Source organism: Peromyscus leucopus, chromosome 4 (genome assembly GCF_004664715.2).
Source record: "Peromyscus leucopus breed LL Stock chromosome 4, UCI_PerLeu_2.1, whole genome shotgun sequence".
Taxonomy (NCBI): Eukaryota; Metazoa; Chordata; class Mammalia; order Rodentia; family Cricetidae; genus Peromyscus; species Peromyscus leucopus.
The window spans coordinates 56,834,422-56,862,195 of record NC_051066.1 but is presented as its reverse complement, the minus strand read 5'-3'; the positions used below and the strand labels follow the sequence as shown (position 1 = coordinate 56,862,195).

Genomic DNA, 27,774 nt, shown 5'->3' with positions numbered 1-27,774 from the left:
TGGATGTCTATTGCTGCTTGGCAATTATCTTCAAATTTGGGGGGTCTTAAAACATTAATCTTAATCATCTTAGAGTCGGTGTTAATTAGGATCTAGACCTGTCTTAATTGAGCTTCACACTTTCAAATTCTTCTAAGAATCGGAACTCATGGTCCTGTGGGCAAAGTCAAGAGCAAATGTTTTTCAGATTCACCTTGAAGAACAATTGCAGTATACTTGTGTTGACTAATGTTTATCACTGTGACAAATACCAGATAGAAATGATTTAAGTGAGGAAGATTTCTTTTGGTTCATGGGTTTTGATAATTCAGTCCATTGCTGTGGGCCTGTGCTGAGGAGTATCATGGGGGGAGACACTGGAACAGAGGGGCACCGGAACCGAGTTGATCATCTCCTGGCAGCCAGCTTTGCCTTTTATCATTCTCCCTTTGTTGTACAGGAAACAATCGCCAAAATGCTGACAGAGGATAACACAGCCAGCGCTGAAAAAGCAGAATGATCAGAGATAAAATTCTAATCCTGAAAGTAAAATCTTAGGAAAGTGTTTTGAACACATTGTCATGAATTTTCAGGAAAAAAAAAAAAGACCTTGAATATGATTCTCACACTACATACGAACATTCCTAATATTCCCGAGAAGTGAACATCATTTCTAATGATTACTTACATTAGAAAGATTGGTTTTAGTTATGCAGAAATGAAAACACCTCTGTTTAATGACCTAGAAGTAGTGACAATTAACTGTTTTGCTTAGTTCGTGGTTTTAATATGGAGCCATTTCTACTTGGTTATAAAAATTCTATTCCTCTCTTTGTCTCCCTTTTGGAAATAGACTAAGATGCTTAGTGAAGCAGCTGGAGAAAGGTGATGTCAACGTTGTCGACCTTAAGAAGAATATCGAATATGCAGCCTCGGTGCTGGAAGCGGTTTACATCGACGAGACGCGGTGAGCCCTGGCCCCTTTCCTCTCCGCTGCTCCTCTCCTCTCCTCTTCCTCTTCTCTCCTATACTACAAAATTTAGCGATTTCTAGTATGAAACAAAAATCAAAATCTTATTAAAATTTAGAGTTCATTTTCATACAGCTATAACTGTATGAAACTGGGGTGTTATTCTTTTTTAAAACATTATACTTTAGTCCAAATACTTGAATATAGTACAATAGTCAAACGGTAAGTTTATTAAACAAAAATAAATGTCTTGCTCCTTCAGCTTCACCATCCATAGACTTTTAAATTGTATGAGACATAAGTAGGCTTAAACTAGTCCCTAATACAAGAGTTTCTCCTGTTATCTCATATTTCAATATTATGAGAAGAGGGGAGTGAGACCCAGGAGATGAATTCATCAGAGCATGTATGGAGGGCTTCTGAGGTTTAGCCAAGTATCCTATGCCCCAAATCTAGCACTGCAGTTGAGAAGGTTTAGACAGAGATTTATTTGAAGAGGGTTGTCAGCATAGCATCATGGTTCTTAGCCAAATCCCTTATCCCTCACAGCTGTTTGTAAACTCAAGTGATTTGAGCAGTTTCTCCTGGTACTCAGAAAACACTGAGGCAGGTTCTTGATGTTCCCACCAGAAAATGTAAAAGCTACAGAAAAAAAGAGATGTGCCTCTGAATTCAGAGCCGAGAGAATGTGCAGAGGTACTTGTAGAATTCTTGTCAAAGACAAATGGGGGGAATTAGGAGAGGTTTCTGGTGTACCAAAAGAGTATTGATGTTAGATGGTGAAATAAAAGGCTGCTGCAGTGATTTCTCATATGGGAGTCACAGTTGGAACTCCATCAGTGCAGTAATAATTTCTGAGAAAATAAAGGTTCAAGGTATATTCTTGAATTAAATATCTCTGAAGGACCCATAAAAGGTCCATGATAGCATCAAAGAACCAGAATTTGGGAATTTATTATGTAGAGTAACACAAACAATCCATTAAGATCCTTAACCTATAACTCCTCACCCATCCAACCTCATCATTGAACTACCAGTAATAGGAGAGTGAGCAGAAGACAAGGAGTATGTACATGCCTCTGGGCCCTGTCCCCTCTGTTCATGTTCTCTGAGGTCCGGCTTGACTTGAGCGATGGTGAGAACTGTTAAATACAGGATGGGAGTTTTGCCTCTGTGTACTGGACTTCACAATACTGTTACTTAAGAGGCAATAAATTCATATTATTATCCATGGTCAGGATCTGGGCTAGGTGTTTTTAGATTCTTGGCCTCTTATTCAAGAATTGAAATAAAAATTTATGCTTACCTGTTACAGTATGACTCAAAAGTCAAATATGTGAAGAAATGATTCATGAAAGTCTAGCCTCCACCTTAGTCCCAATGTTCTCAACCCCCCTACTGAATATCATGTATTTTTCCGGTGTTATATTAAAGTATTTTACTTTGTATTTTTCTCTCATCTTTTCATGGATATTAGATTAGGCCACACATAGGATTTTATTTTACCTGTTTCACTAATCAAGAAATTTTGGGGATCTAGAATCCCATGTTGAACTTTTATAGGCCCCACAATTAAAATGCCTTTAGTTCTAAGAGAAAGATTCACAATGCAGGCTGTTTGGCACAGGTGATTCTTCAATGGTCATAGAAAGTAATTCCTTGGGTTTAGAGTTATTAAGAGGTGAAAATCGCAGGTTCTTTTTAACTTTATGATCCTTCCCTGAGTTGTTTGCTTGGGTGATGTTCACCGAGGACAAACGATGGAGGTGGTCATTCTAAGGGCACAGAGCCAGGTGTGTACTAAATGCCAAAGATACTCTTATAGTTTCTTCAGTTTTTTGCTCTTAGGTGCATTTACTTACTGTTCACAAGTTGGTTGAACTGAGCAGGCCTAAGGGTTCTTCACTCTGCTTTTGACAAGATATTGTATATTACATTTATTTATAAAACGTAAGAACTTTAAAATTCAACAATTCTTTGGAGGTGTACAACATCTTGCAGCAAAGTGCTAATTCTTGTTTGTCTAGATGTTCAAACTTTCACTTGATTGATGACATGCTGCATTTACTCATTCACAGGTAATCTCCTTCCCATGACAAATATGACTTCATGGTTATTTTGCTAGCTTAGGTACCCATGATCCCTAAGCCATTTAAATATGTGTTACATTTATAATGCTTTTACATGTGAAAACTGCTCTCTAGTAGGGTAAAATGCTCAGCACAATGGTAGAAATTTAACTTCTGTTGTCTTATTTATTGGCTCCCCCGAGCAAAATGTAACAGTTTCTAATGCCACATTACTTTGTCATGTAGCTCAAGCTGGCTGTAAATTCACCATATGGTTGAATAGGACCTTGAACTTCTGATCCTCATGTCTGACTCTCCTGAGTGCCGAGAATAGGCTTGCACCTCCACATCTAGTGTATGTAGTGCTGGGTTTCGAACTCAAGGCTCTGTGCAAGCTAGGCAAGTGCTTCACAAACTGAACTAACCCTGCTACCCTTCTCCTTTGTTGAAATCCTTCCACAGCGTTACGTTCATTAGAATAATATAATGCCTCAAATTTACACCATCTCCTAAAGGCTACTAGCTCTCCACAATCATTTGCAATAGTCAGAGTGATTACTTTCTGCATTTTACTAATGGGAACACTAAAGCTCATTTAAAGAGCACAGCAGCCCTATGAGATAGAAATTCTGTGATTACCATTTTGAAAATAAGGACAATGAATCACAGAAACATTGCATAGCTTACCCAAGAGAATACACTGAAGAGTGCGTTAGCAGCTCTAGCTTTCTTGACACTAGAGATGGGTTATTAACTATAATACATACGCTCATAACTTTATTTACAGTTGACTCCTAGGTATGTTCAAGGGCTGCTTAATGCATAAGAGTACTTGCCTCCAGAGCAGAAGGACCTGAGCTCCGACCCCCAGCACCTATGTGAGAAAGTCAGACATAGATGGATCACCTGTAACCCCAGTGCCAGATGGAGGCTGAGACAGAACATCTGGAGCTTACTGACAAGGGAAGATGGAGAGCTTCAGGTTCAGTGAGGCACCCTATCTCAAGGGAGTAAGGTCAAAAGAACTAGAGATTCATACCTGATATCTTCTGTCCTCTAGGTGAGTGCAGGGACATGCACCCACCTACATACATGTACATACATATACACCATACAGACACACAGACACAGACACAGGCACATAGACATAGACACACAGAGACACAGACACAGACAGACAGACAGACAGACACACACACACACACACACACACACACACACACTTTCTGAACTTTTACAGACATTTTGATCACAGATGCTTAGATTTCATGGTATGTGGATAGTATTGTCTCTCATCTTTTCCCAGTTATGCCTTTTTGTCAACATACTGTTGCCTTGAACTAGGCTGCAATGAAACATTATGCCCTGGAGAACATCAAATGCTACACACTGGAATTTCATCTTCCCTGGAAAGCTCATGTCTATGCATTTACCACTGTGCCAGCTGTTAGACCTGAGACCACCTGTCAATGATCTTTCAATTTTGTGCCAGAAATGTGTACTTAAGGTATTTTGAGCAAAACCATACAATTGATTTCCCATGAGTTTTGTAAGACATGGAGTAGGGCGCTGAGGATCTCTCTGAGACATATTTGCAGTTATTAACATATCATTTGCCTTAGGAATTCTAGTAAAACAGATTGTATAAAAGAAGGAAGAGTCAGGCAGCGATTAGTTGCTTGTTAATTTATATTTTAAGATCTCCTGGTTTATGAAAATTTGGATCTGGAAATTCTCTCTAGAAAGAAAATAATTCTGTGAATTACAATAGAGATAGTTGAAAATTGGCTGGTCTAAGGAAAAGGTTAACACAGGGTAAAATAAGAATTACTAGTTAACTAGTGCACACACACTTGCATGCACGCACACACACACACATGCACTCATCCTTCCTACTAAATATGAGTGACTACAGGGTTTCAGTTAAAACAAATCAAAACAAAAATCTCTCTGTAAAGATGATTTTGGTTAGAAAAATAAAATTTCTGATAGAAATAGAAACATGACTTTTATGGAGATTATAGTACAATCCCACAGTGGGTTTGATCATTTGTTAGGTTTTATAAAAGACATTTTCATATGAAAATACCAAAATTTGTGAGTCTTTCAGATGCATCTCTAGAGGCTAATATTTTTCAAAGTTACACAGTTGTAATCCATGTGATCTAAAAAGAATCCACGTGTTCTTGTTTGGATTGTAACACAGCCAAGCAATGTAACATCCTTGACCTCATGAATAATAGGGTAGGCAGCTGCCTTGGGAGGCATACTTTCAAAGATGGACATTGTTCTGACTAACATCTCAAAAACATAACTTACTATTTTATTCTAGTTAATATGAACCAATCTTTATGATTATAATGACTAGAATTTAGAGTCTGGACTTAAGAGGAGCAAGGCATTCAAAGTTAGAATCCTTCACTCAAAACTAAAATGAAGTTACTTAATCTAGAGTGCTTAGCTTTATCACTTATGAAATACAGATGAGGGTTGACATGAGGATTAAATGTGGCATAATGCCAGGAAGAGTAAAAGTTGGATTGTAACCCTTATTTTTATTGCACAGGTAAAATATGACACACTTTGCATGCCTGGTAAATAATATATTGAGATATAGAATTTAAACCTCCTAAAGAAAATATCAAATAATTTCCTGAAAGCAGTTTGAAGTCTTGGATAAAATGAAGACAACCAGGAAATAAAAGAGATGTACAAAAGAGTTGAAGGGGACTTTCCTGTGGGTATCTCAGTTAGACCTGCTGACACATCCTCACTTGATGAGCGGGTCTAACTAAGCCTGTGAGTAGGAACTATCTTGGGATAGGTATACTAAAGTGAGACGGCGCTGATAACAGTCAATACTCCAAAATGTTGCATTGGCAGACACTGGGGGACAGTCAAAGTATCAGGGAGGCTAAGAACCTTGGAATCATTCAGCCCAGGAACTGACCAATGGACTTCCACTGACCTGTCAGATATTGACTGAACATGGTAAGTCACTATCATGTACAGTGATCATCAGAATCAGGAGTGTCACCGAGCTTATGCTGCTGATTGTAGTGGAGGAAGAATGGTGAAGACAAATGTGATCTCTGAGGCCAAGCCTGCTCCCAAAAGGAAGGCTGAGTGTTCCAGGGACTAGAAAACTAGAAGAAAACTTCAAGCAGTAGCAGCAAATGGGAACTAGAGGGAGCAATGTGTGGTAAGAGTTCAGAGTCCGATTTCAAGCCAACCATGACCAGACTTGCACATTTCCTAATTTCTGCTCTCTGGCATAGCTCTCCCTGACCATGATTCAAGATATACCTTCTAACAAGAGATTTTTAAGGTAGAAAGCATTAAGAATGTGCTAAATACATGGACATAGAGTTGTGACATAGAATGCCAATTAGAGAAGTGAACGGGGAATTCTAACCCCAGAATGTCTGATTGTTTCAGTCATTAATAGTTGGAATTCATTTGTTAGTTGGATGTCTTCCCCATCTTAGAGATTTTGAGACCGTCCACTGAATATTTACTTGTTCCATCCATCTGCCTTGTCACTTCGTTCTGTAGCCAGTGCTGGCTCCAGCCTGTTTGTTGCTGTATAGTCCACCATTTTTGTCTCAAGTCCAACTAAATATATGCAGACTCCCAAGCTTGTGCTGAATCCCTTTCTCAGTTCTTCAAAGCTCAAATTAGCTGGAACTGCTGTAAGAGCTTCCTAATGGGTGAGTTCAGAACTCAGAGCTCAAATTCTTTCACGGAAGCCCTGTTGTGTTCTCTCAGTGTGTATGTCTACCTGATAGAAATCAGTTCACCATGCCATATGGCAGTCTTTCAACATGCTTTCCTACCTTGAATCCAGACTCTCAAGTGTGATGGTATTGTGTTCCCCAAAATATTGTGTACCCTAATAAATTTATCTGGGGTCAGAGAACAGACAGCCACTAGATACAGAGGCTAGAAAGTGGTGGCACTCACGCCTTTAATCCTAGCATTCCAGAGGGAGAAATTCATCTGGGATCTCTGTGAGTTCGAGACCACATTGGAAACAGCCAGGCATGGTGACACACACCTTTATTCCTAGGGAGTGAGTCTTTAATCTCAGGGAGTGATGGTAGAAGGCAGAAAGATATATAAGGCGTGAGGACCAGAAACTAGAAGCATTTGGCTGGTTAAGCATTTGGCTGGTTAAGCTTTCAGGCTTCTAGCAGCACAGTTCAGCTGAGAGCCATTTGGATATGAGGACACAGAAGCTTCCAGTCTGAGGAAACAAGATCAGCTGAGAAGTTGGCCAGGTGAGGTTAGCTGTGGCTTGTTCTGTCTCTCTGACCATCCAGCATTTCACCGCAATACCTGGCCTGGATTTGATTTTATTAATAACAACTATTAAGATTCATGCTACACTCAAGTCAAAAGGTCAGCATAAGGGAACCATCAAAATTAATGTTGTGGACCTTCAGTTCCAAGGATTAATATCTGGGTCAGAATAATGCAATCAAAATCCATGTATACAAAAATGGTGGGATACGGAATCTGCATTAGTGTATCAGCATTCCTAAAGTCAGCCTTGCTCATGACTATTCAAAGAAGTGGTCTTGCCCAGTTCCATTGTTCAATCTTCTGTATGTCAGAGTAGAATCTTCTCTTTAGCGCAACTAAAAGGCCTATTCAAAAGATTTTTCAATAAAACAAAGGAACAGTTGCACACAGTTAAAATTAAGTCTCTGTAGAATATATAATTTTTAAAACTTCTCAAATGTCAGGTTATCTCACTTCCAGCCATTAAGGTTTTTAAAACTCTGGGTTACTGTATTATATTAATAAGCACAGTCAAAGGTGAGGATAGAAATGTGAAAGAAGTGTGTGGAGGGGAAAGGTGGATAAAGATCTTTAAGGAATTAAGAAAATCACAGAGTGAAACTGACAGAAGGGAGAACAGGAGTCGGCACAGACACAGGCCACCTAACGGAAGAATAAGGACTGGAGAGTTAGCCTGGCATAGGGGCCCTGAATTGGTAAATCCAATGTCTCTGGGAAAACCTGGATGAGCCAGGAAATCCCCAATGCCTCTGAAACAGGGTTTCAGTAAAGGGAATAAACCACCAGCTATCTTAGGACACTGTGCAGAGCTAATGAGGAACAGCTTCTGAAGAAATTATGAAGATTGTGTTTCCAGAGTTAAATTATGAAGATTGTGTTTCCAGAGTTCACTAGTATGGAAAATAGTAGAAACAGAGCAAACCATTAATGGGATCACATAACTGAAGAAGTTAGCTGGAACTAGTGAATAGCTAAGAGTCCCTGAGTGAATGAATGTGAACAGCACTGTTGAATCAGCGAGCTGGTTACAATTTCACTCAACTGCTCACCATGGGTGTGTGGGGGGTAAGGCTTCACAGCAATCATGGTCAAAGAGGGAATGGTGAATCACAGAGCATTTGGACCATGGTGATGTGGAGAGAACATTCTCCATGCTCATCACCTCGACATTGACTCTGCATGTTCCTGGCACAATTAGAAAAGAGAAAAAGAAGGAAAGTGAAGAATTGAGGTATAAATATCTTTGAGGATGTTTCGGTTGTGACCTAAACTCAGTCAAGCCCACTTAAACAACATGGTTGATTTATTAGCTCCCATTATCCAAAGCACTGACTGCCAGTGCTGCCTATAAAATAGATTGACTCAGGGTACAGATGATGTCAGTGGATCAGCCTCTCTGTTTTGCTTGTTCTGTAACGGTGTGAATTGTAGCAAGACATTACCAGTGTTTCCAAGTTCTGAACTTGCTCCAAACTGCCAAACCTAGAATGAATGAAAAGGTTTTCTTTGCCACAGGCTCTAACAAGCATATCTGTATGTTTGATTGCTTTGAGTTAGGCAGCAAGGTTATCTTCAAGCAATCATTGTGTCCAGGGGAACTGGATACGTAGGCTCATGTGTCACACATCCCAAGGGAAGGTATGAGGTCGATATTATTTAAGTCACTTGTCAAGAAATTGAGAATGGAGAGAGTGTATTCTTAAAAGCCACTAACTACGTCTTGTTGACTGTGCAAACAAACAACCAAACTGCTTCTGTTAGTTCTACAAGCAAAAGGACCTGGGTGAGGATGTGTGTAGGATCTTAAGAAAAGCCCTTGGCTGGAAGTTCAGATACTGTTCTATTTTCCTGGTTTCTGTCCTGCTGGTGATTAGAGAAAGCTTCCCCTACCCTTTCATCCTCAACCATTACTTTTCTCACATGGAAGCTGCATTCTCAGTTCCTCGCTGCTGTTAAATTCTGTGACCGTTAGTCCCCATCTGTTCTTACAGAGACTTGCTCCTGACTAACCTACCCAGTCCTGGGCAGCAGGAGGCAGGCAAGGAGTCAGTTGTTGTTTGACTCAGGAAGAAGAGCTTGTAAATGTGGCTTTGGCTTTGCTTAGTTTCACTTGAAGGGAACCCTGAGGAAATCTGTTCAGGTGAACTGTGTGTGCTAGAGACCAGTAAATCATCAAAAGCAAATGATAAGGTGTTCCTGAATTCTGTTTTTGTGGGGTAAGCTGTAAGAGGGATGGCTGTTTGGAGCACTCTGTTTGCAGACTGGACTCACCTCGCAGATGGGTGTGAAAGCCATGCTGGGAAAAAGTCACACCAATTTTGTTTGATTTTTATATTTATGCACCATCTGTGGTTTGTTACTTTCTATAAACCCTCAGAAACAGCCTCACTAATGTGAAGAGACCAAAAAAAAAAAAAATCTCTAGTTGTTCTTAGAAATGTCTAACAAAACCTCCACATATTAAATAAGATTTCACAATTATGACATTTAAAATAAATGCTTTAGACTTGAAAAATATGTTACTTTAAACATTATCCTTTTCTAATGATATACATGATGATCATTTGACAATTATACCTAAATCATGCAATTTGCAGATATCACTGCATATTATTGCATGAAATTCTCAAAATTGTATGAGCTATACTATTAGTTTTTATGAGAAGTTAATAAACTTGAAAGATAAAGTAATTAAACTAATGATATTCATATTAAATGGAATACACCCCAAAATTTATTTCTAATTTATCCCACATTCTTTTCCAGGGACCAATCAGCCCAATGGATAGGATGGATAAATCCTAATCAAATTAAACCAATGGCTAGCTCCCCGTTCCATTTTCCTACCCACTGTCTTTAGACATCAATATGTGATATCATTCTACCCAAAGGGAATTACATAAAGATTGTTAAGGTTGCTGACAAATGTATGAGTGTGATTCTTTTTAATTTTTTAAAGTGTGTGTGTGTGTGTGTGTGTGTGTGTGTGTGTGTGTGTGTAAGTCAGAGGCCAACACTGAGTATCATCCTCACTCACTCTCATCAGTTTGACTAGATTGCAGGACTGGCAAGCTCCAGAGACGCTCATGTCTTTGCATCCTTGGTGCTAGGATTACAGGAGCACACCACCATGACTCATTTTTATGTGGGGTTAGAACTCAGGCCCTTACAATTGTCTGGCAAGCACTGTGTAGAGACACTTCTCTAGCATGAAAGAAGATGAAAAAGCTATTTTTCTACAATAATAAAGCTAAACAGCATTAAAATTGATTAAAAAGACAAAGGGAATCTGTAGCTTTGATACAATTGTTAACTTTCTGATTTTTAAATCTTGTTTTTACTATATTGAAATAGAAGGACATCACTTTCCTCTCTCCCTTTCCTTCTCTAGCCCTGCGGATGTCCTTTCCCACTGTCAAATTGATAACCTCTTTTTATTGTTGTTATTTAATGTTTTTATGTGTGAGGTCTTGTCAGCATGTATATCTGTGCACTACTTGCATATGTGGTGCCCATGGTGGCCAAAAGAAGGCATCAGAGTCCTTGGAGCTGGTGTTATAGAATGTTTTGAGCTGCTACATGGGTACTGGAAATCTTCTAGATCTTCTAGAAGAGCATCCAGGGCTCTTAACAGTTGAATCATTTCTCCAACCCTGATCTGATGATTTTAAAAATCCCTTGCCTACCTTTAGTTTTTATTTTTAGTGACAATAATGTATTTCCTGTGTATGAAGGGTACTTTAGCTCAGCTTTGCTGTCATTTATCATTGAGAACAACCTTCTGGACATATAGGTCAGCCTTGTTCTAAACCTATGTTCCTAATCTGAAATCCCACAAAGATCTCACCTTGTCCAAACAATAATTCTAAGTAATAATATTTGCTTTCTAAGTTAGGTCCTTAAATTTAGCAATTTATTTCTCCTAAAAACCCAACATAATAAGCAGAAAAAATTTCAAATTATTTCATGAAGCACGTTTATAAAGATCTCATGATAAAGCCAAACAATGTAGATGATTCTTGAGCAAGTATTACGTACTGGAAATCAGACACAAGTTATTTTTCCAGATTATCTAATGAGGCACATCCTCATTTTCTTCAATACTTCATCAACAAGCCTAGTTCCCAAATATGTGTGGGCTCTTTGGTCTCCATCTTTTTCTCTCTGACATCTCTTTGTCTCATGGGGTCCACCAGCCTGATAATTACTATTCTGTTTGACTATAGCCAACACCCTACTACCATCATATCTACTGTTTTGGCCTCATGGGTTTAGGTAAGAAATATATCCTTATCTTCCCACGTATTCCTGCCTTCTGAATACACCCCATCTTTTAGCAGCACTCATTATTCACTTCTGCTCAGGCGAAAATTTGACTTTTGTATTTTGTAATCAAGTATCACACAAGTATCTTGCATCTGTGATATCATTATAAGTGATTCAAAATAATCTTTACAGGGATTCTAGCACCTGTCCCAAGCCATTCACTGGCATCTTCTATCTCTGACAGTGAATTAATAGACATGTACTGTGAGACAGGTGCTGTTATGAATAATTTTCCTCCATTTCTCCACTCCATCCTCCACTATACACAATGCTTCTCCTATCTCTGTTGTTCTGAGGGGGAACAGAAATTCACGTAGGTGAGGCCTCTCGCCGGCCACACAGGTAGTAGGTGACGAAGTCAGAAGCATGATTTGAAAGGCAGGTTTATTAGGTACAGAGGGTGTTTATTAATTAAAAAAAAACCCTTGGCAATTAGTGGAATGTTAAGGTTTGATCCTAATAGAATATATTCAAAGATATATTTTGAGCTAAGATGTCCTGATGGGAAGCCAGGAGTCCTCAGAGAGGCCTGGGGCAGTGTTCTGCCTCTGATTTTCTCCCTCTTCTGTCCCCAACACACTCCAAAAACATAATCTTTAGCCCAGAACTTTAAGCAACTTGATTCCATCTGAGAGCCTTCCTGGGACATGCCTGGGGCTCTTCCTGCCTGTCCCAGAGGACGGGACCTCCCTAAGCATGAACATCCACTTCGCTGGGTGAACGCAAAGGAGTTGCCAAATCCTTCCTAAGCCTTGGAGGAGGCCACCTCTGACTTCCACACTGTCCTTAGCCAACCTTCCAATAGCAAAGATCTGTCGCTTGGGAATTGAGCTAATGACGGCATGACTGCCTTCTCCACCCAAATGTTCAGTCCTGTGTTCCCTCAGATGCAATGGTCATATTCTCACAGTTCACAGAAAAGGGAGGAAAGCTGATTTAAACAACCATTAAACTTGAGAATTTGTGAGCTTTTGTTCTTTCTGTGACAGTGCAGGAAATAAATAAATAATAAATAAATAAGCATGCTTTGATAGTAACCTGCAAGAATTCGTTTTACTGTGTTTAGAATTCAGGAGGTAGGGTTATGATGACAGAAATGGAATTTCAAATGCACGCAATTCTATCCTAGCAATGAATTTATCACCTTTCAAAATACCATAGACTTTTTGTCATTTGATATTTGTCTAGAAGAGAGTGCTCCAAACACCACCATCTTTGGAAACAAGTCTAAGCTTTCTTCCACCAAAAACTTACCAGGAAGCTAAACTCCTATTATTTTTCCTTTTTAATTATTTGGTAATTTTATATATGCAAAAAAAACAAATTTTGATCACATCTACCTCCTATTCACGTCTTCAAATTCATCTTATCTCCCTATCACCACTTTTCTGTCCCAACCAAGAATTTTTAAAGATTATTTTTAACTCCAAATTTCAAAGTATAGACAAGATGGAGAATAATGACTGCTGATACTATTAAGTGAATAAGAAAGCACTCTACAATCTGTGCACTTTGTAAGATGGTCATACATGTATAAGGAAGAAGATATCAACAGTTAAAGACTCAGATGCCAACATCAGACACTTTGGAGCTCAGAATTTGTCATGGCCACTGACTAAGCTATGCCTATGTTATTAATCACTAAAATAAACAAATGTGAAATTCTTCCTCAAGGTAGTATTTTGAGGGCTAAATGAGCTAAGTTTTGGCTTTTTTTTTTCCTAGTTCAAAATATAAGGAATAGAGTCGGTTCAAATCCTTATCTCTACCTGTGCTCAGATGGCTCTGAAGTCTGAGTGAAAGATTAGTATCATGCTCAGGTTTTCTTTGGTGAAAAGGCAAATGGTAGAAGATATGCCAGTCAACTCAGAGCACAGACCTGCTGTTAATTGAATAAACAGCATCAATGAGTTCCTCTGTGAAGGAAACACTGACTACTAAAGATGATGTATACAATAGACAGATGAGTTTCTCTTATCCCAACTCCCAAGTGTCCAAAAAGGGTTCTGCATGGAAGATTACCTCAGTTCAGCATTACCTTCAGCACTTGTCTCCCGGAACATTGACTTCTACTTCAGGGTGTCAATGATGGCCTTTTGGAAGTATCTCCCTCCCTAGAGGTGACAAGTCTTTAAGATGAAATATGTTTGTGATCAGTTTCCCTCTGCCTTTCACAGGTATTAAGGTATTGGACTTTGCTAACATGCTCAGCATGTTACTCTGAAGTATTTTGTGATCTTATTTCTCTCAATCCTCCATGCATGGGTTTCCAGGTCATTATTTTCCCTCAGAGATCTTTTCTCTTAAAGAAACCCAGTACATCATCACCACCATCATCTCTCATCCCTAAGAGCAGCCAAGAGTCAGCTGCTTTTGAGGCCAGGCAGGTGGGTAGAACCACACTGGAGTGGTGTGGGAAGCACCTGGCTATAAAGTGAGGTTCTGAGCAGTAGGGGCAGCAAGGCAGCCACAGCCAGCCTGGTTCAGTCTTCTATGCAAAGAATTGACCGTTCACATCTTAACTTGTAAGCCTTTTAAATATTGTACAATTGAAGTATAGGACACATAGTTTGTCCACTAGAGAAATAACATCAAAATATTGATTCTGTCTCATGTAGAGAAATAGTGTTCCTGCTCTGTGCTCATCAAACATTAGGGTAAGATGGATGAATTAATTGTTTTTTGAAATAAGCCCTTTATCATATGAATGGCATGGAAGAAAAAGAAAAATTCAAACTTGAGAAGCAACTCTCACCTAATCACACCCAGCATTTGAATTGTAATACTTAGGTTTAATTGTGGCCGTCAACTTCCTGGAAAGGACTGTGGTTCCTTGGGTGTGACTGTTTTCCAAGAGTTCACTGCAGACAGAAATATTTTCACTGACATACAATTTTAAGAGTCAAAATCCCATGACCTCTCCTTCCGAGGCTGCCTCCTTCTTTATTTCCCTTTCCTCACAAACTTTCTAGTTCAAATTATAAGCCCTTTGGGAGATGTGTCATCTTATTTAGAGAGAAATTTTGGCCTATAAATAGCTCCAAAGGATCATTTCATCACTGATCGGATGCAAGGTCAGTTTTTCTCAGTTCCCTGGTCCCCTTTCCACACACAGCCCTTGTTTGAGAACCTCTCTTTAATCTTTGCTGACTCCCACTGGGACTAAAAACATCATGTCAAAGAGTGAAACATTTTTAGAGGTCAAGAGTGATAGCATGGTACATATATATGTCTTAGAATTTCTTTCCTGTATGGTGTGCTTTATGGATTTCTTAGGAAAGTACACCAATAGCTATATTTTCATGTTGCATGCTTCTGAAACAGGAAGTCTTAGTTCTTAACAACACTCACAAGGCAAACATTTATGTTCACATTGCCTTCTTACTGTAAGATAAAGGGCAATCAAGCCATTGATGTTTGGAGCAAACTATAAAAATTTTAGAAACCCAGTTGAACAACCTCACTTTGTATAAACTTATGTACAAAGTGAAAGACGTTGAGAGCAGAATCACTTTGGTTTTATTTACTACTGTATGGCCCACACCTACACTGGTGCAAAGCAGAGGACTGACATATGTCCAACAAGTGATTAGAAAATAAGTAGCAACATGCACTAAACTGTTATTAGTGATACTCTTTAAGGAGATGAGATGAGGATGGGGGAATGGTAAAAGTTTTAGTCTAGAGTTCTCTGTCATTTGATGGGGAAAGCAAGCACAGTTTTCTAGAGCATGACACTTAACTCTAATAGAAAAACCACCTCCACTGCCACCAAGAATATGGTGTTTAAATGTCTCCTTTAGATAGGGTTTTCTTTATATACTAAAAACAGAAATAGGAACAATATGCTCTCAGAAATCAATATGGGGCCAAGCTCTTACCCTGTACCTGACTAATTGATGCCGGTAGTTACTCCACGCTGTTCATACAGGAGAGAGGCAGGGAAGTGTGGTTTAAGTGGTAGCAAGGTAGCCTGACAAGTTGGAATTATAAGGAATTAATGCTATAGCCTTGAATCTGGAGGTCATCCCAACTCAGAATTTTCTCTTTGAGATAACTCCATCATTTTCTTTAAGGCCTTCAGTTGATTTGATGAGGCTTATCTATATTTTGAATGGTAATTTACTTTGTCTTATCTTCACATTAAAAAAATAAAACCATCATAGAAATATATAGATCATTTTTTAAACAGACAACTAGGCATCATACCCTCACCCCATTGCTATATCAGTTGAGCCACTAGAGAAGTATCTGTTACTGTGTCAAGATTTGTCTTTTCTATGTACAGTGGTGTATCCCATGCGTTTCTCTTCTAACATTCATTTCTTTTATTTCTTTATTCCATAATAAGTATAGATCATTCCTATTCCTGAAATTACATGCTCTTTCTTAATGAAGACTTGCGTGCATCATAACTACAAATTGCCAGACTTCTGAGTAACACACCCAGTAATGCTTATTATGTCTTTACACTGTTTTTGTCTTGTTTAGCTATTTGTCTCGGGCAGTTTGTGAGTTTAGACTATACAGCCTTCAAGTCCCTGATACACATTTGTGGTGGAAAAATAGACAACGGTTACTACCCACCTGGCATTCTGTTTCAATCAGCTGATAAGAACAGGGAGGGGAGAATGCGAGGAACGTGGTGACATCACAGGATTACAGCACAATGGCTCCTGTTCCACCTGCCCTGCTCTGTAGTTTTAGTTGATCACTGGATAAGACATAATAGCAATGGCATAATCTTTAAGTAATGAAAATTTCAAGTCATGTGTTATAGTATTATGCTAAAATGGGCTAAGGGCTCTAACTCAAAATGGGCAAAAAAGCCATAAAAAAAATTTACTTTGAATTACAATGTCAGTGGTCTAGTGTTAAATTAAACTCATTCAAACACAAGAAGCAAAAGAAACTTAAAAAAATCACAAAGTGAGTATTAATCAGTATGAATATTCAACTGTATATCTTTTATCGTATGTGTACATGTAGTTTTGTAACTCCAGCGCTTATGTAGTGTTTATTTTTACTAAGGTGTTTCATAAATACATTTGTACTTATTTAGTATCATGGAAAATAAGTGTTATATATGTGTACAGAAGGAAGCAACACACAGAGGGCGCCTATTAAAGGATCACGTTGATTTGCAGAACACAAAGGTCAAAGATAAAGTGTGCCAAGGATATATGGGTGACTGGTCTGGTGCACTGTCAAGGGTATGGTCAGTTCAGATGGCAGGACAAGCTAGTTAGTATTCAGTAGACAAGGTAGGCTGGTGTGTGTTGCTGGGTTTGTATCTAGTGGAGAATCTTTCATTTATTATTTTCTGTTCACGTCTTTAGGAAGCTCTCCATTTCAGACTCTGACAGGCCTTCAGTCAGGATGTTTCCTCAGCATCATCCTCTGTGGCACCTATGGCTTCTTATCAACCAGTCCACATCACTTCCCAGAAGTTAGTTTGCACTGTCTCCTTTAAACTCTATCGATGTCCTTGGCCAGCCGTCCTCTATGTTGTTTTGGCTTTATAGAGACAAGATTTCATCTTAAGCTGGCCCTGGGTTGTCCTCAAACTTGCCACCAGGAACCTTAGCCTCCCAAGTGCTGGGACACTTGGGTCTTGATCAGAAGTTCTAAACCCATGAAATCTTCACCCTTATACTAAAATTATCTCTTGACTGGCAGTGTTCTACCTCCTTGGAGAGGCTAGTCTCCTGAAATGAGCTTTCAACATAGCCCTTGGTATCTTTGCACACCATAGCTGTGGGTTCAAACAACTCAGTATTAAAAGTTTTCAGGAAAAGAAATTGCATCTGGACTGAATGTGTACAATCTTCTTATTTTGTCATTCTTCCAACACATTATGACAGATATATATGTACATATCTATCAACTGATTGATTGATAGGTAGATAAATAGATAGATGATAGATAGATAGATAGATAGATAGATAGATAGATAGATAGATGATTAGATAGATGTAACATGAATTTTAAATGGTGTTATTAATTAAAAAAAAACCTCAGTGTCAGCTATTGGGGTAAATTCTGAAAGATCAGATAGACAGAACAAGCCATAGCCAACCTCACCTCGCCAACTCCTCAGCCAATCCTGTTTCCTCAGACTGGAAGCCTCTGAGTTTTCACCCAAAAGTGTCTCTGCTGAACTGCTGCTAAAAAGTCTAAAAACTTAAAGACCTCTAGTTCCTGGTCCTTATGCCTTATATACCTTTCTGCTTCCTGTCATCACTTCCTGGGATTAAAGGTGTGTGTCACCATAACTGGCTGTTTCCAGGGTACCTTGAATTCACAGAGATCTGGATGGATCTCTGCCTCCCAAGTGCTGGGATTAAAGGTATGTGTGCCACCATTTTCTGGCCTCTATGTCTATATAGTGGCTATTCTGTTCTCTGACCCCAGAAAAGTTTACTGGGGTACATAATATTTTGGGGGACACAATATCACTATAGATAGATGGATGAGATACAGGGATATAGATATATAGATATATGACATGTACATTTTATTAGGTATTATATGAAATGGAGATTAAGGTAATCATGAGAGAGCTCATAGGTTACATGCAAATAACCTGATATTTTATAAATGGGACTTGATCCTTTGAGAATCTGGGTATCCTAGGGTTAAGAGAACATTTTTAATTCCCCATGGGTACTAAGAGACAGCTCCAACCATTTATCTTTATTTTAAAATGTAATTTATTATTGCTTATATAAGTGTATATGGTGTGTGTGTGTGTGTGTGTGTGTGTGTGTGTGTGTGCATGAAAACTGCAATATACACATAAAGGTCAGTCTCAGGACAATTTTCAGGAGTCTGTTTTCTCTTCCCACATGGGCTCTGGGGATTGAACTCAGGTTTTCATGGCAAGTCCTTTACCTACTGAGCCATCTCACTGGTCTTGTTCCCCTCCCTTTTAAATGATTTTTTAATAGTTTTTTTTTTTGACGTTTTAAAATTGGTAATGATATTGTTAAAGAGATTATTTTAGAATTCTTAAGTTAATTTGAAGAACTTACTCAATGAAATAGCACATATGAATGACTTTTGAGACCTTCAAAAATTCAAATAGCACTTATTATCTGTACTACATAGAAAAATGAAATATAAAAGTTGTTATGGCCTCAACTTCCTTTCTTCCTGTTTTAATCACTTCCTCAATAGCACACACCTATGACTTTTCTTTCCTATCTTTCTTTGTTTTAATCCCCATAAGAATGGCATATTCATGAGACTGACAACTGATACTTAGCCGCTGCTAATACTGTTCCTCAATATTTGGGAAGCAGCAGATGCTACCATGTATCATTTGATACCTCCAGCAAATGATCAGCTTGAAAACTCAAGGGCTTTCTATATGTTAACTCAGCTTTTATAAACAGTTCATGTTAAGGAATAATTAGAGAATGGTGTGCCATTACAAAGAAAGGAAGGAAGGGAGGGAGGAAAAGAGAGAAAGAGAGACAGACAGAGAGAGACAGAGAGACAGGTGGGGGGACAGAGAGAGAGAAAGAAAGAAAACATTGTGATGCTTGTTTCTTTGTTAGTCTTTGCTCTCCTTCCCCAGTGTTTACCTGTGCATGTGTTTGTAGACGGCTTCTGGACACTGAAGATGAGCTCAGCGACATTCAGACTGACTCAGTCCCACTGGAAGTCCGAGATTGGTTGGCTTCTACCTTTACTCGGAAAATGGGGATGATGAAAAAGAAAAACGAGGAAAAACCAAGGTTTCGAAGCATTGTCCACGCTGTTCAGGCTGGAATTTTTGTGGAAAGGTAAGCAGCATGGTTCCCATCCTAAGATAAGAGAAGCTGAAGGGCAGCAAGTGTGTTGAGTCCCTCCAAGTCCTATGGGTCCACATTACACCTGTGGAGGGCATTTACCATCCCAAGTCTAACTAGAGTGGACAGTTTGGACTTATGATGAACATGACCACAGCAAAAGCACCGTGTCCTCGATGTTTTCTTTTTCTTTCTATAAGGCTGACAGGAAGACTGAAATCATACTCATTTTGAAATACACCCTTGTAAATAAGTGTTTACAAACAATGCTGACGTGTTCTTCAGTTATTAATCAATTTTATGTAGGCAAATTACAATAACCCAAAAAAAAAATCCTATAATGGGCAGTAATTTTTATTTCAAACTCAAGTGAGTCTTTTTTTGTCCTAAGTAGAAAAGACCTCCTTCTTTCTCTGTTTTCATTATGAGATGAAATCTCTCTCATTTCTGCTTTGGAGAACTTATGTCACTGAAAGAAGATCCCTGGTACCACGGAGGTCACCAGAGTTTTCAGCATTTACACATATTAATATCACCAAGTTTCACATGCTGTTTTTAATCTTTAAGAGAAAGGGCAACTTTTCTTTATATGGAATAAGATGTTTCACAGTTATCAAGTATAAACATGTCTGGCAAAATTGAGAAGCATTTACCAGGAATTCCTCAGGTTAAAAAGTACTGTATTTAATTATATGTAAAGTGTCAATTTTAATATTTTTGAAGCTGACCAGATTGAAGGACAGATAAATATTATATATCAAAACACTATTTCTGAGACAGTGACTGGTTAGCTCAGGCTGGCCTTGAATTTTCAATTCTCCTGCCTCAAATTTCTGGAGAGTAAGGACTACAGGCTTATTGTCACCATGCTCAGCTTCGGCACCATTTACTTTGAAGTAAATTCTGGCCCTTTTTTCATCTTTCAATATTTTGAAGAATCGTTTACAACCAAAGGAACAATGGAAAGGATACTGGATTTTCAAAATATAAGTAAGAAGGTATAACAAGACTGCTATTGCAAATTCAACTTAAAGATGTGTTAAGACCGTAGAGATAATACCTTTCATAGCTTATTTCATGAGGCTACAACCCAAAAGCACATCTAGTGAGTTATTCAGACTACTTTGCTAGCTTCTCAGTCACATCTGCTTGGCTTAAGATAAAAGAATACTAAAGATATTCTAGTGAGTGACAGGGTACCACCTTGTCTGGTGTATTGACTTATTCTAATAGAAGTCTGAAGCAAGGAGGCTGGGCTGAGGAGAATGTCCTTTAGTATACGTATTACTGATTTCCCATGGCATCAAATTAAAAACATCTAAGTAATGTTTCAGAGAGTCTCAGATGAAGTAGCATACTTGGCTTGCTGAGGGAATGCAAGTTATCTTCCTTGTTAAAAATACTGCAAACCTTGGCAAGCTGAAAACCAATGTAAACTATGGGTGATATTGAGCTGAATGTGCATTTATTTGAAACACGGTTATGAATTCAGGACTCATATATTGACCTGGTAAGTTTCTATTCTTTTCATATGTGATGCCATACAAATTAAACCTCGTTTCCAAATAGAAATATCAAAATGTGCAGAAGGTAAGTAATATGAAAATTTAACTATTATAAATCAACATACTTAGAGTATTTAGAAATAAAATCTTGATCTATCAATATCAAACTCCATTATTGATATTATTTATTATTTTTATCTTGAAATTTCAAAAGTAATTACCTTCAATCCTGGAAATATGTCTTGTTGCTTCCCCCAACAAAATCTCCCTCCCAAGACTAAACACCTCAGCAAGTCCTGGCAATTATTTGTCCAAATGTTATTTGGGATCATGATGAGTGTAAGGGTAATTCTCTTTGTTTCTTTTTAGGTTTGGAATTATATTTCATAGTTTTAGAGAAACCTTCAAAAGTAATCCCTTAAGATTTCACTTGGACCTTACCACCTATTGGATTCTGGGAAATTCATTTGTCTTTTTCAGATATGTATGGAATGTCCCTCTTTAATGAGACAACAGGTGCATGAAGACCTCTGCACATACTCACATTCCTGGAGCAGTCATGTTGATTTTCCTTTTTATTGACTACAATAAAAAAAATTTACAATTTTGTATTTCTGTCCCCGATGATAGGATTAGGAAGGTTCAGATAATACAGGAATGTTTCTTTTTAAATTATTATAAGAGGACAATCGTCCCTGCCTCTTTTCATTGCATATAAAAGGTAGTACTCGTGTCTACAGCCCATTTCCTAATCTAAGATACTTGGTGGTATCAGAGCAGTCACTGGGCCAGGGAGCTGAGTTATGTGAGAGTTGGAAGCAACAGGATTGTCTGGGAGATAATGAAGGTAGTTAGGGTAATAGTGGTAGCAGCTCTCTTCAGCTGGGTTTTTATTAGATTAGACCCAGCATTTACTTCTTTACTCTCCACAGAAAGCTTATGATTCTCCTTTTTTAAATGAACTATTAAAGATTGTTCTGAATGCCACATAGCCATCAAGTGGCTATCTTATGATTCAAAGCATGGTTCTCTATGCATCCTCCCTTCCCTCCTGTGCCAGGAAATCACACTGATTTGATACTACTTAATGCTTAAAGTGTGCTAATTAGCTTTTGTATTGATCATTTCCCTGTTCATTGCTCCTTCTCACCCCATGTTTCTTTTCTTCACGTTAATGACGGAAAAAATAGGTAAAGATTGTTTTCTTAGAATCCACAACTAAGTGTCTTTATTAACAGTAAATGCTTTCTGGGTCCTTTGTTGTGTGATTAGCGCTTTCCTTGCTCTGCAGGATTAGAGTAATTACACTTATCTCTATGGGGTAATTAATAAAAGCCTTTTAATTGTAAACTCTCCTGAGGTTTTTCAATAAAGAAGTTTGTTGCTATACTGATCACCCACATCTAAAAATACCATGATTACTTAAAGTAAATGTGAAATTGAAACAGAAAAGTAAAGTACCCATGTTTCTGTGTTGAAATGGGGAGATGATTTTTTAAGAAAGGGTAGACTAAAGACATAATTAAACACATTTTCAATTCTGAGCTCCCATGAAGTCAATATTTAAAAGGAAAGCACAATAAACTACTAGTTTTTTAACTATTATTTTTCACAGAAATGTGTTTTCTGAATTTTTAATTCATGGAACACAGATTGAAAAATATTTTTATGTTTCCACAGTGATTTGTATTTTTAAAAAATGAAGAATATTTTCCCCTTGACTCTTTCTTTTCTTCCTTTCCTTCTTTCCTTTTTTTTCTTTCTTTTTTTCTTTCTCTTTTTTTTTTTTCGAGACAGAGTTTCTCTGTGTAGCCCTTGCTGTCCTAGAACTCCCTTTGTAGACCAGGCTGGCATTGAACTCAGAGATCCACCTTCCTCTGCCTCTGCCTCCTGAGTGCTCGGATTAAAGGCATGTGCCACCACCACCTAGCTTTCCCTTGACTATTTATAATACTGACCACATCTGTCATATTTAATCAAATTATAGTGTTTTCTTTATGTTCTGGGGAGGGAGGAGTAATAGCAATGTAGTCTAAGGAGTACAGCTTGTATAAATGCAACAGCCAGTTGATACTTGAACGATGCCTTTCCAGAACCATGAGGAATAGTGTCAAATCCTTCACACTCCTGATAACGGCTGATTGCTTTTATCTGTGTTAAGGTCTTCTTGACTAGACTCTACCTGGTATTTGATTTTCATCAACTTAGCTTCCTATTAGAAACAAACAAGTTACAAATAAATAAGAGTATGCTGCTGTTATTATTATGGAACTAGAAGGAACATTTTCTCAGAATAGTCTTTCTTAAACAATATTGGACAGCAATTTGAATTTGAGTTACTTTTGTCAATATAACTTTTTATAATATCATTAACAAAGAGCTGTGTAAATTCTGATGGTGCTGTTTCCCTCTGATAGTAGCTATTCTGGAATAAATAAACACAAATCAATCAATCTAAATGAAAGCATGCCTATGCTATTCAGCCTCTAAAATTTTTGGTATATAAATGGACACAAAGAGAATATTCTGCTCTCACAGATGGGATGGACTGTGAAAAGTATCACTGTACATGGAAAGTACAGTCGACCTGTTAATTGCATGAAGTTCAGGAAAAGCTGTCTTTCATGGAAATTAAGATCACTTCTCAGAGTTGCTATGAGTAGATAAATGCTATACCCCCTGTAACCCAAAGAAACAAAGGGGCTGTTATTATCAGCTTTGTCAAACATGGGGGTACAAGGTGAGGAAATCTAGAGTTGTCTTTTCTTGATATTTGAGAAAATGCAAATGAATGTTGAATATGGGATGATTCTGTCTTTCCAGGATGTACAGGAAGAGCTATCACATGGTTGGCTTGGCGTATCCTGCAGCTGTCATAACTACACTCAAGGTGAAACAATTTCAGTTGTTTTCCATTGTAAAACAATCACATGCATTTCTTTTTCCTCAAGTGGCTAGGGAAAAAAATAAGAGCAGGTCTTTGCTGCAGCCTACATAGTACAATATAAAAATTATTTTTGAGCATCTGTTAAACGTAAAGCAACCCAAGCCTTGACTCAGCACAGAGTTCCACGACATCTATGTGACTTATGCTAATAGTCAGTGCCTATCCACACCCTTCCATGGTCACATCAGTGTATGAACTTTTCCTTCAAGCTTTACTTACTTGGCTCTTGAATTCCACTTTCAGATGGCATTGTTTGAGAATATGCATATCTTTTATGCTTATATTATGTATTAAAAAGGTATTTCAATGTGTTTTTAAGTAACAAAACATAAAGAAGAAAGTTATTCAAGATCTTAAGTCTGAGAAACTATAAAATTGATAAAGAAACTAACCAACCCAAACCAAATTTTTCTTGTCTTGTGTCTGTCTCCTCTTGGGACTGCCCTGTCCCATGCCCCATGTGTGATTGCAGTGTTGTATGTGCAGGAAATGACTCGAAGTGAGAGTCTGCCTGGGGAAGCTGCTGGCTCAAACATCTCCATTTTACACTTGGGACATATAACACACAGGTGTCCCTGGTCAAAGTTGTTTGTTCTGTAAGAATGTCTTGTAGGATGTTCATTCTTCTAAAGTCCTTTTTTTTTCTTTTGGTCTCTTAATGGTTTCGAAGACTCAATTCTGTCTCCTAAAACACCCTTACAGTGTTGGTTTTCTTATATTAACCAAGAGATTTTGGTTTACTTTGGTTAAACCTAGAAATATTAAGGAGGAAGATCGAATCCAAGATTGCCCAACTGCAGCAAGCACCAGTAACTGGCCAGTGTGGCTCCCTCTCCCTAAGTCAGGATTTTAGAGAGCAGCCCTTCCAGCGGCTTGTGGTCCCTTTTCCAGGAGAGATTAAGTGTTCACAGGGGTAAGAGAGTTGGTTCTTATACATCGTGAGAAAGACACAATGAAAGGGAAGGAACAAGGATAAGAATATATACATCATGGGAATGGGGTTGCAAGTTTAATACAGTTGAAAACATGCTTCACAGTTTTTCAGATTTAAGAAACAGAAACTGATTCTTAATTACAAATAGAAACCTTAACTTGCAAGGACTTAACACAGTCCAAACAGGAACTCATTCTTTAACTACAAACAAAAACCTTAACCTGCAAGATAATAGTGTTCCTGTTTTGGTCTTACACTTTATTTCCTATTTTAAATTTGCAATGCTTAGTTTTTGTGTTTCCTTTTGTCCTAAGCATACTCTCTATTTGGGTCTGCACATGCACATTGGATTTAAGTGTTTTAAAAGATTGTTCATTTTTCATGAGGCGTTTTAATGTATTTATGCTTCCAAAACTACAATAAAGACAAGCATGTAACTTTAGTGCCACATTAATATGTTAACTACTCTGTTTTTGAAAGATTTTTGCCATCCCCATTATTTCTTCAACTGTGTAAAAGAAAACTGGCCTTTTTGTTGTTGTTGTTCATTTTAAATTATTTGCATAAAAACCAACTGTAATATTTTGGTATATGAACACAATCATTTTGCAAAATGTAGTTGATTAAAACCATATGAAGTGTAAAGTTGAGGGAGTATACATCACTGAGCAAAGAGCATTTTAGTGAATGTGTTTTCTGAAAATCCTTCAGGCCAGTCTGACAACAATGGGTGCTAAACATCTGTGGCAGGTGAGTGTAAACCACCACTGTCTGTAAAGCCCCCATGAGCAACTGAGAACTATTCATTTTCTCAGCGGGACCCTTAACTGAGCCTCTAAGTGGAAGCCTTGAAGGTCTGAACTAGCTCTTCCTTGCTAGGTTTGGAATTTGATAAGAGATTTATTGCCCTCCTTAGAGCTTTAGCAATGCTAAAACTCCTTCTAACGAGAATTTTAGATTTTTAATTTACAAAGAGATAAAAATGAGCGCTTAGGCATCCCACTGGAGTCAAATGGGAGGGATTTAACAATTGCATGCAAGCAAACAAAGACTTACTTGGTGTTTGATTCTAAGTGATTAAATAAGGCTGGCAAGATGGTCCAGTGGGTAAAGGAGTTTGCCACAAAAGCCCGGTGACCTGAGTTCAATCCTTGGGACCCACTTAAAGATGGAAGGAGTGAACATACTCAACAAAGTTGTCCTCTGACCCCGATATGCATGGGGAAACCTGAGAGAGGCTTCCATAAATAACACCCCATAAATAACAAAGTATTTTAAAGTACCATTTGATGCTATCCCTATCACCTTTCATATGACACATTTTTTAAAGAGGCTTCATCAGATTTGACTTAGCTTCAGCATCTCACAGCATATAAAGTTGGTTCCCATAGCAATGTTCATATAAAAGGGAAGAAACTCTGAATGGAGTTGACACACATACAAAATTAATCATCGCTTTAAATTGTTCATGTACTATCCAACACTGAATCTGCCAGTGTGTGTGTGTGTGTGTGTGTGTGTGTGTGTGTGTGTGTGTGTGTGAATGTGTTCACCAAGCATTCTTTACTGACAGCCAGGATCTGCTTTAGAACACCATAATGTACTCATTTAGGTTTTTCTTCAGCAAAACCGTGTGGTGACTGTGGTGGCCAGTTAGCCCTACTTGCTGCTCCCAATGCCACTGAAGGAATGCATACCCAGTGTTACCTGTCCCACTATAACCATGCCTATGTCCCCAAAAATGTGTATGAAATGGCAAACTGACCCCCTCCTCAATCAAATGACCCACTCCTTGTTCTCACTGTCTCTGGAGGAATCTCTAAGTGAGTGAGCCTAGGTCATGCCAGGGAGGCTAAGGCTCTTCTTCTCTCTGGAATTTACATCCCAAAAGAAGACAGATAGTATCAGTGCTTTAAGCCAATTTACTGACTCTTTATGCTGAAATGCCAAGCAAAGAAGCAGGTGAGCAGATGGGTAGAAACAAAGACCAGGACTATTTCCCCTCTGTCTCTCAGCTGATATCACCCGTACACTAGCTAGCCTGACTTAAAATGGAGCCAGTCTAGGAAGTGATTTATGGCAGGAAGTCGGAGAGAGCAAAGATGAAGGCTGCATTAGACTGTTCACAAGTTTATTACATCAGCTTCATAACCCTGGGCCTTGAGGAAAAGCCTTGGTGTTATATTATGCATGTCAGCCTCACTCCTGACACCCTGTCACATCACAGTCCGGTAGAATGTAGTTTGACATATTCAGCTGCAATGTAACCTGTTGTGTGTTCAATGCTTAATTTGTTAAATAATTTTCCATGAGAAGCAGCATAATTATTTGCTAATGCCATCTAAAATATCGACTCTTTTTCTACAGGATGTTGATAAATGGTCTTTTGACGTATTTGCCTTAAATGAAGCAAGCGGGGAACATAGTCTGAAGTTTATGATTTATGAACTGTTTACCAGATATGATCTTATCAACCGCTTCAAGGTCAGAAACTTAAACACAGTTGAACCGGTTATTTGAATTAGAATGACGGCACAAAACACTGAGTCATTGATTAATGCCTTTAGATTGATTTAGCAGGTCACAAGTTAAGGGTATACGCTCACCCACAGCTCACTGCATGTCTACATCACAAGACCTGGAACATTTATCCCAACAGGCACCTCCTGGACTCTTCACAGAATCCTATTGGGACAAAAACTATGTCTTGAAGAATTGCAATAGATTCCAGGGCTCTCATACTATACATCGAGTCCTTTCTTTTCTTTATTTTGAGGCATGGTCTTTCTATGTAGCCCAAGGTAGCCTTGAATTTGCCTTGTAGCATAGGCTAGTCTTTAACACTCAGTCTTCTTGACCCACCACAGGGGCTCTGGGATTTCAGTATTACATTACTGGAAGCTTTTCTTAGGCTGAAAAGAAGTGTCTTCCAATTGGTTTCAC

The 27,774-nt window shown here is 38.3% G+C and overlaps 1 protein-coding gene and 1 long non-coding RNA gene across 8 annotated transcripts in view; one reads left to right on the top strand and one right to left on the bottom strand.

The window, feature by feature from the left end:
• Positions 1 to 27,774, top strand: part of Pde1a (phosphodiesterase 1A) — a 288,051-nt gene that overhangs the window by 203,884 nt on the left and 56,393 nt on the right. For 6 of the 7 annotated variants that reach the window (XM_028884593.2, XM_028884590.2, XM_028884591.2 and 3 more), the window contains 4 exons: positions 833 to 946; positions 19,257 to 19,439; positions 23,774 to 23,840; positions 27,199 to 27,315. In XM_028884593.2, coding sequence (XP_028740426.1) covers positions 833 to 946; positions 19,257 to 19,439; positions 23,774 to 23,840; positions 27,199 to 27,315 — 481 coding nt within the window. Of the gene's footprint in view, positions 1 to 832; positions 947 to 15,991; positions 16,579 to 19,256; positions 19,440 to 23,773; positions 23,841 to 27,198; positions 27,316 to 27,774 lie in introns of those variants that run through there. The other variant, XM_037204909.1, reaches the window with a different exon arrangement.
• Positions 217 to 16,295, bottom strand: LOC119087859. The gene is made up of 2 exons (XR_005091354.1): positions 16,237 to 16,295; positions 217 to 482 (listed from the first exon to the last, which is right to left on the bottom strand). It is a non-coding gene; the product is annotated as an uncharacterized LOC119087859 (long non-coding RNA).